This window comes from Mustela lutreola, chromosome 1 (assembly GCF_030435805.1).
Source record: "Mustela lutreola isolate mMusLut2 chromosome 1, mMusLut2.pri, whole genome shotgun sequence".
Classification (NCBI taxonomy): Eukaryota; Metazoa; Chordata; class Mammalia; order Carnivora; family Mustelidae; genus Mustela; species Mustela lutreola.
In genome coordinates, this window is record NC_081290.1 from 237,459,144 (window position 1) to 237,473,538 (window position 14,395).

Consider the following 14,395-nt stretch of genomic DNA (forward strand, 5'->3'; position numbering starts at 1 on the left):
GTCTGACATTATTCTTTTTTTTTTAAACTTATTTTTATTTATTTTCAGCATAACAGCATTCATTATTTTGCACCACAACCAATTTTCCATGCAATCTGTGCCCTCTATAATACCCACCACCTGGTACCCCTACCTCCTGCCCCCCGCCCCTTCAAAACCCTCAGATATTCTGATGGGCTTTCTCCTCTGCACATAAGGAATTTCTTTGCCCTAGCTGCTTTCAAGAGCTCTTGTCTACAATTATGATTCATCATTTTCACTATCATGTGTCTCATGGTCTTTCCAGATTCTATGACCTTGGGGAGAGACCTTTCTGCCTCTAGTACATGAACACTGGTTCCATTCTAGAGACTGGGAAAATTTTCATGGAGAATTTGTTCAACTATATCTTCTAGTCTTCTTTATTTCTCCTCTTCCTCAGGGATTCCAATAATTCTGATGTTGGAACGTTTCATGGCATCATTTATTTCCCTAATTCTTGGCTTCTAAGCTGTTTGTTTCAGGCTTCCTCTTGTTCCTTTTCCTTTATCTGTTTGTCCTCCAGATTACTAATTCTTCTGTCTCAGTTACCCTAGTTTTTAGAGAATTTAGATTAGATCAGAACTCATTGAGAGCATTTTGAACATCATCCCTGGTGGCTTTCACTTCGCCCTAATCAATTCCATTTTGTCATCCATGGCTTTCTCCAATCTAGCTATTTCCTGGATAATTGTTAGCATGAATTCCCTTTCTGATATATTGTCTATGTCCATATTCATTAGCTATGTTTCAGAAGGCCCATTCTCTGAATTTTTCTTCTGTTGGGTATTCCTCCTCCTAGTCATTTTGGTGAGAGATGGTTGAATGGATATGTAGCTGAATGTATTGACTGTGGTGCAGGCAAGGTGTACCCTGGAATGCTTCTGAGCAATCAAATGTCCCCACCCAAAAGAAAGAAAAAAGAAAAGAGAGAGAGAGAGTGTGAGAGACAGGGGAAAAAAAAAAGGAAGATAAAATAAAAGAGAAGGCCTAGCCCAAATGGGCCCCAAGGTAAGATTTATGAAGTATACAAACAAAAACAGACAAACAAAAAGAGCAAAAAAGTAGATGATAAGAGAAAAATAAATAAATGAAAACAACAACAACAAAGAACCTCATCAGAAAGAACCCCAAGTATAAGATTTATATACTACCAGGACAAACACAAATACACAGAATCACTGGTGGAAGAAATAGATGGGAGAGTGATTATAAATTCTCAGTGTGGGTGAGGAAGGTTATTTTGATTCTTCCTGAATGTATTTTCATATCTTTGTTAAAGGACTCAAATTTCCTAAGATAAAGAAGGCTTAAAAAGTGGTTTACCAATAGGGGTAGCATTGATTAGGGAAAGGGGGTTACCTTGAAGCTTAACTCTATATGAATATTAAAAAAAAAAGAATAAACTAAACAAAAATAAAATTAAAAAATTAAAAAAATAGAAAAGCAAAAGAAAAACACAGGAATATGTATCAAAAAGTTCAGGTTAAAAGGTTATTATGGAATTTGATGTACTGGACATCTCACCATGATGGTAAATAGGTTAAAAAATATATATACATATGTATATATTTATTATATAAAATATAATTATAATTTAATATATATTATATATGTTATATTTAAATAATATATATATAAATTATATATATTTATATTATTTATATAAATTTATGTATAAATCATTTATATATAATAAATAAATATTTATTTATATATTATTATATATAATATATATTGTCCAATAATATATATTGATGTCTAGTACATCAAATTCCATAATAACCTTTTATTATAAATATATATATTTCATTATAAATATATATTATTTTAATATATATTTTATTTAAATATATATATTTCATTGTAAATATATATATATTTATTTATATTGAACCAGAATAGTGGGAACGAGTTAAAAATAAAAGTTGTATCTATGAAGTAGTGGTGGTTGTCCTCTTGTCGTTTTTTTTTTTGGTTGACTTTCTGGGGAAAGCGTCTGCTGTGTGGGTTTTCAGACAATGTCCCTAGAATTAAGTCCTCCTTCCCCCATCAAGAGGGTGGGCTCTGAGGAAACTGGTTTTTCAGGCTTTTGTTCTCTGGAGTGTTTTGTTTGTTTGTTTGTTTGTTCGCTCATTTGTTTTCTCTCCCCTTGGCAGTGTTTTATGGTTTTTGGAGATTTAGAGGAAAGCAAACTCACCCAGGCCTCCTCTCAGAGAGAAGCCTCAGTCTGTTCCCCTCTGGGTGCTCCAGAGCACATGAATTCCCCCTCTGCCACTGGCAGAACACATTCCCAGTCACAGTCTTGGGTCACAGGCACTCCTGCTTGTACCCAAAACCATGATAGCCACAGCTCTCTGGGCAGCTCTGGACCTCCAGAAAGGCAGTGATAACACATTGAGATTTTCCTGCTGGCCCGGGCTGGGAGTGCTCAGACTCTCCGGGGTCTGAGAGAACACTGGCTGGCGCCTGCATGCACCTCTCTCAAGGGGGACAAGTGGGACATGACTCATACTCTGGTCGCGCGGTGCGCGTGTGTGGAGAGTGCAAAAGGCTGTGGTTCTGTTGGCTGGCAAGGCCCCCTCACCCTCATGGGAGCCACCACCCAGACACTCTCAAGCATGCTGGTGGCTCAGGGACCAAGACCTGGCTTTTTCACAGCATTCTCTCTGGCTCAGCACCAGAGGTGGGTGTCCTGGGTCCGGGGACTTAAGCCCCTGTCCCTAACTGCCCGATTCCCAAAATTTTCCCCCATAATCCTTTGCTCTTTTAGAGTGCTTTCAGCCAGACTTCAAGTTAATGCTTGTCCCCAATCACAGGGCACTCACGTATTGGGGTATTACTTTCCAATGGGTTGCTTCTGGTGGCTCCCTCCCCCTTTTGTTTATCTTCCAATATCAGTCCGATATTCCCACTCTGCTTTACCAGCCCACTGGCATCTTCTGCCCCCAAGGAGATCCAGAAGTGTATAATTCTAATCTCAGTCTGATTTCATGGGTGATCAGAGTTCTTTGGTAGGTAATCAGCTTACTTTAGGGTATAGGTTGAAACGGGGCCTCCTCCTACTTCCCCGCCCTCTTGTCTCCCCCTACCAGTAGTTTTGACAGATGAAAGTCATTTCTCATTTTCTCTCCCTTTGAATCTTTCAGTAGCATTAGAGGGCCAGATATCATCCTGAATATGCTACATGACCAACCTTCAGCAGGACTACAGATAGTCCTAATAAGACTATAGTACTCCTCACAGTGCATCCTTCATTTTATGTAGGTTTGGAAGCAAACAAATTTATATTGCTTCAAACTAGCTAAGTTTTTATGCTGCAAACTCTCAGATAACATTTATGACAGCTGATTTTTTTCCCATTATTTTTGCAAAATAATACTAAAGAAGCACTCTGTGTAAGAACTAGTAAATTAAAGGATAATGTAGTAGTCTGTGGTCCTGGTCTTTAAATAAATTCTTCCCTTATTTGTTTTTAGTGTGAAGAGGGTGCTGAGGAACATGAGTTTACAAAGGCTGCCTCATTGATTGTTGCACTCAGAAGCATCCTTTAAACATGTCTTAATCTGTCCTCCACACTTTATCTCTCTTTGCACAAGGCCCTTTGGCAATAATAACACTAATTTTTATGTGTTGGGCCCTGGTGCCAGTCATTGTTTGTGTATACTTATTTTTAAGTCTTATGTTAATTTGAGGTAGTTATTATCATCCCCAGTACATAGATGATGAAACAAAGGTTCAGAAAAATTTTAAGTTTTCTCACTCTTTTTGTATCCTGAAATTATTTTTCTTTCTTTCTCAAAAGCTCATAGTTGGGAAGGTTAAACTTTCACCTAATTATATCTGTTTATTTCCCACATCCACTTTGTGAAGACAAATCTATAGGCCTCCATTTTATGGGTTTTAAAGCTAATCCACTGTGGCAGATTATCTGTAGGCACAAAAACAATCAGGTGTACATGAACAAATATTTTAAAATAATTTTGGGTGGACTTAGCCAACAGACACATGAAAAAATGCTCATTGGCATCAGGGAAATACTGGTCAAAACCACACTGAGATACCACCTCACACCAGTCAGAATGGCTAAAATTAATAAGTCATGAAACAACAAATGTTGGCAAGAATGAGAGAAAGGGGAACCCTCCTGCAGTGCTGCTGAGAATAAAATGTGGTACAGCCACTCTGCAAAACAGTATGGAAGTTCCTCAGAAAGCTAAAAATATAGCTACCCTATGACTCAGCAATTACACTACTGGGTATTTACCCAAAGGATATAAACAGTCATTCAAAGGAGGAATTGCACCCCAATGTTTATAGCAGCAATGGAAACATTGTGAAACTATGAAACAAGCTGAAATGTTCATCATCAGATGAATGGATTAAGAAGATGTGATATAATGAAATATTGCTCAGCCATCAAAAAAATGAAATCTTACCATTTGCAATGATATGGTTGGAAATAGGGGATATTATGCTAAGTGAAATAAGTCAATCAGAGGAAGACAATTTTATGATTTCACATATGTATGGAATTTAAGAAATAAAACAGAGGATCGTAGGGGGAAAGGAGAGAAAAATAAGATAAAAGCAGAGAAGGAGACAAACTATAAAAGACTCTTAACTCTAGGAAATAAACTGTGGGTTGCTGGAGGGAAGGTGGGGGAGGGGGAATGGGGTAACTGGGTGATGGGCATTAAGAAGGGCACTTGATGTAAAGAGCACTGGGTGTTATATGCATTTGATGAATCACTAAATTCTACCCCTGAAACTAGTAATAAACTATTAACAGTGTATGTTAACTAAATTGAATTTAAATAAATTAAACAACCTAAGAGAAAGTAAGTACATTAAAGCTTACTCTAGACAATTTTGGGGTGGTTGAAGTCAGAGGGACCAGAATGGTCCTGTGAAGGAATTTGAAGTTTATTTTGTTTTCCTTTTCTTTCTTTCCGTCTCCCTGGACTATTTTTTTCTTCATGACAGTAAAGCATATGTCACTTATCTTTATTATCTGTTTATCAGTACCACCTGAGACATAGCAGAGGTTTAAAAGTGAGTGGGGAAGGATGTCTGGCTGGCTCAGTTGGTAGAGCATGTGACTCTTGATTTTGGGTGATGGGGTTGATGTTGGATGTAGAGATTACTTAAAAATGAAATCCTTAAAAAAAGAAGTTGAGTGGGTGAACAAAGTCATGCTGACACTCCACACAAACACATTTGCCATTAGCACACCAACATATTCCCTTTCTCAAGAGAAATGTAAGTTAGAAGAAGGGACTATGTTGACTGTTGAGATGTTGAGTTCTGATCTGCGATTAGGACAATCTTGGTTTAGAAGATCCCAGGACTGATCACCTGGCTAAAGAGAGTGAATGAACTGACCATTACCCACATCCAAACAAAGAAGGGTGAGTTCAATATGAGAGGGGGCAAGATACCTGGATTTGTGTATACCTGCACATTCAAATTAGCATATTCACACAGTCTTTTGTTTCATCCAGGGATGTCTGGCCACACGAAGATTCTGTCTGTGTGCCCTAGGACAGGTGGTCAAGGTCCCCTCCTGGTCCTGCCTACTCACACTGTCCAAACCCAGTGGCTAAATGAAACAAGGAGGGAATCCCTGAAGAGAGAATATTGAGACAGCAAGTGGCAGAGGAGAATCTGGCAGATTAGCTTTTGGTGCAAAAAGAGAGACAGGGGGTATTCACAGCCCTTGCAGTCACTCAGGTATCCTGGGTGAGTAGTTTAATCCTCTCCAGAGGAGACGTAAAACAGTATGAATGAGGCTATCACTCAAGACAATCAGTGAAAAAGTAGAGCAAGTATTCTCTGTCAAAGCCAGATAAACAGAGAGGGGAGTGAAAGGCAGAGTCCACCTAATGACAGGATCAAAATTTCAGACTCTCTAAAAGGATTAATTCCCCCGAATTACCTTATCTGCTCCCACCTGGTGGGCTGGCAAGAGATAAACACAGGACAATGGGTTCAGTGATGAAGCAGAAGTTAATCAATGAAGGAAATTATGGTTTCTGTAGCCTGTTAATCCATAGCCGAATAGGCAACTTCCATTGCTTTTACCACATATCTTGAAGGTTGGGACACCGTCTTGTCTACAAGTCCTGTTATACCCAAAGCCAATGAGAATGATTGTATTAAAATCCCCAATTCACCAAGAAACATGCCTTAAGGATTTTCCTGGGATTAAGTCTTTAAGCCTGAGTTCCTAAGAGCTATTGTAAACAGGGCAGTCCCTGGAGCAATTTGTGCTATTAACTTTTTAAAACATTTCTACAATAAGAGATACCCTGGGGGCATTTTTCATTCTACTCATATACTGAAATATCTGAATCTTATCTGGTAATCAGGTACTACTCTACTGTTTCTCAAACCAGTCTAAGGACCACTTGTGTCTCTAAATTGTTAGTATTTTTAAAATGGAGGTTTTAATAATGATGGTAACATAAAAGACAAAAGTACATTTTGCATCATTTGGTTGATGACTACCAAAATTACTGCTACCAAGGACTTCAGAACCCATGTGTGCAACTGTACTCAAAATGCTTTAATTAAAATCTTCAGCTAATGGAAATGGTGATGGGGTTGGGGCAAAGCTCTAAACTACAGATGGGTGATGCAGTTTAAGATATCAGGACTGTTTAAATGAAGGCTTTATTGTAGCTATTCAAATATAGAAGGGTGGTGTGAGAACAAAGTCAGCATATAACAAAGGGCCATGTAAAAAAGTCCAGAAGAGAATTCTTGTTTTCTTCAACCTCTCTTTTCAAGTCTCTCCCATGATCCACAGCATTGCTTAGGCCAAAGACTTAGGGATATTTCATTACTCACTTTTTAAATCTTGTATAAACTATCTACTCATATATCTAACCATCACCTCTGGCTCCCCATTGCTACAACCCTAGTTAAGACCAGCATCTCTCTCCTGGGATGCTGCAATAAAACTCATTCTTATTGATTGTTTTTCTTGTTTCCATACTTGTACACTTATAATTCACTCTCCATATAATACTCAAAGTGACCTTTTAGAAGTATAATATCAAGATGGCTTCTGTGGAAACTAAAATAAAATCAATTGCCTTTTTAGAACTTCTAAGCTTGTAATGGGTTGAGTTGTATCACCTCCCAAAATATGTCCACTTGGAACCTCACAACACAACCTTATTTGGTATAAAGATCTTTGCCACTGTAGTTATATTCAAGATGAAATCATCCTGGTATAGGGTCAACCCTAACCAGTAACATATGTCTTCTTAAGAAAAGGGGAAGAAGGGGCACCTGGGTGGCTCAGTGGGTTAAAGCTTCTGCCTTCAGCTCAAGTCATGATCCCAGGGTCCTGGGATCGAGCCCCGCATTGGGGTCTCTGCTCAGTGGGGAGCCTCCTTCCCTCTCTTTCTCCACCTGCCTCTGCCAATATATTTGTGATCTCTGTCTATCAAATAAATAAATAAAATATTTTTAAAAAAGAAAAGAAAAGGGGAATATAGGGGCACCTGGGTGGCTCAGTTGTTTGAGCATCTGACTCTTAGTTTCAGGTCAGGTCATGATCTCAGGGTCATGAGATCAAGCACTAAGTTGGGCTCCACGCTCAACATGGAGTCTGCTTGAAATTCTCCCTCCTTCCCACTCTACCCCTCCCTTTGCTTGTGTGCTCTCTCTCTCTCAAAAAATAAATAAAATCTTAAAAAATAAAGAAGTGGGGTAGACACAGATGGAGGGACTATCATACGAAGACAGACGAAGAGATTGGAGTTATGCTGCCACAAACTAGAGAACACCTCGGTGCCAAAATCTTGAAGAAGCAAGGAAGGGTCCTCCCCCAGAGCCTCAGAACAGAGCATAGTCTACAAGATGGAGCAAGATGCCTTGATTCAAGACTCCAGAACTATGAATTTCTGTTGTTTTAAGCTACAAAGTTTTTGATACTTCGTTATGGCAGCTCAAAGAAACTAATAGAAAGCCCTACCAATCTTGCCTCTGACTGTTACTGTGATCTCATTCATTGACATTCTTCCTGTCAAACGTCAGTCTCCAATCACTCTGACTTTTCTTTTTTCTTTTTTTTTTTTTTTTAAGATTTTATTTATTTATTTGACAGAGAGAGATCACAAGTAGGCAGAGAGGCAGGCAGAGAGAGAGGAGAAAACAGGCTCCCTGCTGAGCAGAGAGCCCGATGCGGAACTCGATCCCAGGACCCTGAGATCATGACCTGAGCCGAAGGCAGCGGCTTAACCCACTGAGCCACCCAGGCGCCCCCACTCTGACTTTTCTGTTCTGATCTCAAAAAAACTTATTCCCAAGTCATTCAGACTCTCCATTGTCTCTGACTGGACTCTCTTTTCCCAAAACAATGCCTTGGTTCTCTCTTCTCAACATTCTGGTGACAGCACAAATGTTAATTTCTCTAGGATGCAAGGTGTCCTTTAACTAAAATGTCATCTTCTCAAGAAAGGCCTTTGCTGAACTCCTGCTTAAAATTGCAACCAACTGTTCCTTGCTTTCATTCTCTCATAACAACTTGCTACCATCAGGCATATGCTTTACTTATATTTTATCATCCTCTTCTAAAACGTAAGTTCTATGATAAGAGGAATTTTTTTCATTTATTTATTTTCAGCATAACAGTATCATTATTTTTTCACCACACCCAGTGCTCCATGCAATCCATGCCCTCTATAATACCCACCACGTGGTATCCCGACCTCCCACTCCCCCGGCCACTTCAAACCCCTCAGATTGTTTTTCAGATAAGAGGAATTTTGAACTTTATTTATTGCTGTATATTCAGCACACAGAAGAGGTCACAATAAATATTAAGTTAACAAATTAGTTAGGTGTTCATTGAATAAAGAAATGCAAGCTGAGGTATTGAAATCAATGTGTGAGTTGATTATATATAGTATATATATGATAATATATATGTATATATACATGTATTATGTAATACATGTATTAATATATATAATATATATACATATATACATATACACATATACATATATAATATACATATTATATAATATATATAATATAACATATATAATACATATATATGTGTATATGTATATGTATGTGTATATATATTAATGTATAGACACATTATTATACATGTATATACATATACATATATAATGTATATATATATACATTATATATATTATATATAATACATATATATATAATCAGCTCACACATTGATTTCAATACCTCAGCTTGCATTCCCTTATTAAATCAACTCACACATATAGATAATATATATTTTATATATTATTATATTATTATTATATTATATATAATTATTATTATTATATATATTGATTTAATACAGAAGTAACAATCATATAACATGGAGGATGCTAGGAGAAGGAAAGGAAAAGTAAAGAGGGGGACATTGGAGGGGGAGAAAAACCATGAGACTGTGGATTCCAAGAAACAAACTGAGGGTTTTAGAGGGGAGAGGAGTGGGGGGAATGGGTGAGCCTGGTGGTGGGTGTTAAGGAGGGCATGAATTGCATGGAGCACTGCATGTTGTACATAAACAATGAATCTCAGAACACTCAGAAAAGACTAATGATGTATTTATGGTGACTAAACATAACACAATAAAAGTTAAAAAAAAAACAACAACCTGAAAAACTATTTTCTGTAGAGGACAAGGGTAGTTCTCAGAATATGGTGGCTTTAGTAGCTTGTTAGTTTCTCACATGCTATTATTCGCCTAGCTGCTCCCACATAGCCATTGATAGTCTGGCATACAGCCAAAGACTGATGTTTTCATTTAAAAGTATATATCAGTATCTGTGTTTTCTTACCCTGTTGACTCCACCAATTCCATAATGAGGTCCGTTGCATAGTTTTTACATAACTCTAAGTGATCCATGGCCACTTTCCCAATGATCATTCTGATTATGTGATATATAACTTCCCTTTTGCTTAATAACAAGTGAAGAGGAAATGATAAACTGAGCTTCTGAATGGCCATGAAACAGCAGGATATCTAAAAGTAGTAGTCATTCAATTCCACTTCTGGGTAGTTAAATGAAGAAAATAAAAACACTAATTTGGAAAGATATATGTACCCTTATGTTCATTGCAGCATTATTTAGTCAAAATATGGAAACATGGAGCACTGGTTGTGGTGCAAAAACAATGAATACTGTTATGCTGAAAAGAAATTAAAAAAATAAAAAAAAATGGAAACAACCTAAGTGCCAATCAATAGATGAGTTTATAAAGAAGATGTAGTGTATGTATAAAATGGAATATTACTATGCCATAAAAAATGGAATCTTGCCATTTGCAATGACATGAATGGACCTACAGTATATTATGCCAAGTAAAATAAGTTAGACAAAAAAAGATAAGTACCATATGATTTTACCTATATGTGGAATTTAAGAAACAAAACAAATAAAATGAGAGAGAGACAGACTCATAAATACAGAGAAAAATCTAGTGATTGCCAAATGGAAGAGGGTAGGGGAGATGAAATTGGTGAAAGGGATAAAGAGGTACAAACATTCGGTTATAAAATCACTAAGTCATGAAGTGTAAAGTACAGCATAGGAATCTAGCCAACAATACTATAATAACTGTCAGGTGGCAGATGATATCTACATTTATTGTGGTGAGCATTATGTAATGTATATAAATATCAAATCATTATGTTGTACACCTGAAACTAATATAATATTGTATGTCAGCTATACTTCAATTAAAAAATATAAATGCTTACATTTACATCATAGCTTCTCAAAGAATCTGTAGTATAAGATCAGTTTTTTGTTTCCTTGTATAAGATCATGTTGATACATATAATCTGAAAATAATACAACTCACAACTGCTTAGTGAATCTATTATTGCATACATTTATTCTCCCATGCAGAATCATTCTGCACACAATGCATTCAATTCAGCAGGGACATCATGACACAGAATGACCAGCGCATACATTTATTCTCCCATGAAGAATCATTCTGCACACAATGCATTCAATTCAGCAGGGATATCATGACACAGAATGACCAGTGCTGGATACCCAGAACAAGCCAGGGACAGTGAAGCTGGAGCAGCCAGACCTGTGTGGCAAGCTTGATTTTTAAAAATTTTTTTTCAGCATAACAGAATTAATTCTTTTTGCACCACACCCAGTGCTCCATGCAATACGTGCAAGCTTGATTTTCATCAAGGTCTTCTCACTTTCTCTGGCTCCTGCCAAACTTCATCCATAATTACTTTGTTTATAGATGGTCATGAAGTGATAGCAGAACTCCAAGTTGAAATTTCTCTTGGTAAAAGATAAAAGGAGGTTTGGCTATTATCATCAACATTCTTCTATATGAAAAGAATCCCTACAAGAAGCTCTAGGGAAGATGGGGTGTGGCAATCAGGGGATATTTGTAAGTCTGGGAAATGAAGTACAAGTGGTACATGTCTGTGTCATAGGACTTCTGCCAGGAGAAAGAGACAATCATGGGGGTGGGGGAATGGACAGAACTTTGATGGCCCCCAGCTACATTTTTTTATGGCTCACAGGCTCTGCTGCCAGGCATGGAAATTGGTAGTGTTTCTACATGCCAATGAAGAGTTGGGTCAATTCCACTTAATACTTACAGGTAGAGATTTAGCTGAGGGTAGAGCACAACAGTGGATTTTCTTCCAAGGGAGGGGCAGTGCACACGCTGAACATCAGTGAGTATCCACAAGCATTACCAGTAGTGCTTTTGCCAAAACTGTGGTTATAGCAGTTCTTAAAAAAGCTAAAGGGGCCATTTAATCCCACAGAACAAGTTACATCTTCTGGGATTGCTTCTCATATGTCAGCCATCCTTTTCCACTTTCCAAAAAGGAGAACTTAATGGATACTGGCACAATCAAACCTGCAGAAGAGGGATGAGCAAGTCTGAGGAAGGAACGGCTGTGGTGTATTGGTGTCACAGACATTTCTGATAAGAGAGTTCTGATGTAGGCACATTGCTTCTTAATTCTCGTTCCTTCAACCCAACAATTGTTCTTGGAGAGAAGGTGTGTGTGGTATGGGAATGATGTATGTTGGACTATGAGATCCCACACATTATTGTCTAAGCCAGTAGCTCCCCCATGTGTAGTTGAATCGACTATAGCACTATTTTGGGACTCTACAGCAAAACAAAACAACCCCCCCCCCAAACAAAACAAAACAAAACAAAACAAGAAAGAGGGTTCCATGTTAGACTTTTAAGGTAAAAAAAATTGATTTTTTTACAGGAAATTATAGTATTTAGAAGAATTTTTAGAAGAATTGTATTTAGAAGAGTTATTTAGAAGAATTGTAGAAACACTACCAATTTCCATTGATCCAGCATCTGTGGATGACTGTAGATGTTAGCATGGGATGAGGCTGACAAAGAGCAATGGAGTTTAGAACCAAAAGTACTATCTCTGGGTGAAAATGGATTAGTGAATCAGTAATGCAGTATAAATGAAGATCCTCTTTGATATATAAAAATATTCATATAAAATGATACATAAATATAATTTATATTATATGTAATGTGGTAGCAAAAAAGCTTTTATGAGGCGAGGCCACAGAGAAGAAACTTGAACAAGATACAGTTGACAAATTAAAAACATTCTAGATGCACAAGAGTACACACATGACCCTTATTGATGTATCAGCCTAGAGATAGTTCAGAGAGAAAGCTATTAAAAATGTTGAATCAGTTTGGAATGTCTTCATTCCCACAGCTGTACATCAATATAAAGATTCTTGCCTCTGAGAGGGTTTATCTTCCAAATACTTTCATAAGTGCCTCCTTCACATCCTTGTTTCTCAGGCTATAAATGAATGGGTTCATCATGGATGTTATGACTGAGTAGAACACAGAGATCACCTTATCCCCTTCACTTATTTTCTTGGAATTTGGACGCATGTAGGTAAATATTGTTGAGCCATAGAAGAAGACAACAACGATGAGATGAGAACCACAAGTAGAAAAGACCTTGATCCTCCCCTCTCCTGACTGTATCTGAATCACAGTGGAAATAATATTCCAATAGGAGAAAAGGATGAGGGAAAGAGGACCAAGGAGAATTACCACACCTATTGCAAAGATGGCAATCTCAGCTTTGTAGGTTTCTTCTGAAGCCAACTTCAGGAGTGCAGGAGGTTCACAAAAATAATGATTAATTATGTTCTGTCCGTGGTATGACAGACATAAAGTAAATGTTGTGTCTACCAGAGATACAAATGCTCCAGTGGCCCAGGACCCTGTGCTCAGCTGTATACACACCCTCTGGGTCATGAGCATGGAGTAGTGAAGGGGCTTACAGACAGCTACATAGCGGTCATAGGACATCACTGCTAGGAGGGAACTTTCTGTACACCCAGCTACTAGGAAAAAAATCATCTGAATTGAACACCCAGCAAAGGAAATGGTTTTTCTCATTACTAGCAAATGGAATAACATCTGGGGGATGATTGTTGTAGAGAAACAGAGATCAGTAAATGACAAATTTTTAAGGAAGAAGTACATTGGTGTTTGAAGTCGAGAGTCGATATGAATTAGCATTATGATGAGAAGATTTCCCAACAGAGTTATCAGGTAGATGATGAGAAACACCACAAACAGGAGGATCTGTATCTGCTGATCTGAAGAAAGGCCCAGCAAGATAAATTCAGTCACATAGGTTTGGTTTTCTGTGCCCATTGATGTTTATTTCTGCCTAAACATTAGCATAACTAGGGCAATCAGAAGTTGACTATAATGGAAAATCAAATCCTGAAAGCAAAGATCTCATTGCAAGAACAAAAGTATTTGACTGAAAACATTCTTGGAAGCATTTAAGACACTTGATTTTCTAAAAATTCCAAACCTAATTCTTACTTAAACTATTTGAAAAAGGATGCCAACATATTATATGGATTTGAGAAAACATGACGAGTTCTGTCTTTAGTAAAAAGCCCAGGTTTTTCTTTTTCCTAGTTTATTTTCTCAGTCAACAGATTTTGACTTTCATCAAGGAGCAGAAGCAATAATTATCTTTTCCTTTCTGTTTCCAAGGGATCCTTTGTCATCCTTCCTAGTAGGAAGGGAATTTTAAGAAACCATTTAGATCATGTAATAATCCACAGTCCTAGTACTTTTCTAAATTCTTTATGGTGTCAGAGAATCAAGGCTTGATGGCAATGTGGAAGATTAAGATATAATGCGCCCTCATCACTACTGAGCCAAGATGTTGGAGACAAGACCAGACTTGGGTAACACCACACACTATGGAACAAAGGACAACCCTTTGTGGAGATAAAATGGCACCATAATAGCTGTCTGCACAATGGCAGTGTCTTTTCTGGTGCAACTAGTGTTTGAGCTCATT

The 14,395-nt window shown here is 37.6% G+C and overlaps 1 protein-coding gene across 1 annotated transcript; it reads right to left on the bottom strand.

Moving 5' to 3' along the window:
• Positions 1-12,804: 12,804 nt before the first annotated feature.
• On the bottom strand, positions 12,805-13,728 carry LOC131821814 (olfactory receptor 2D3-like). The gene has a single exon (XM_059158146.1). It carries the CDS (start codon positions 13,726-13,728, stop codon positions 12,805-12,807), a length of 924 nt encoding a protein of 307 aa, XP_059014129.1.
• Positions 13,729-14,395: the final 667 nt, after the last annotated feature.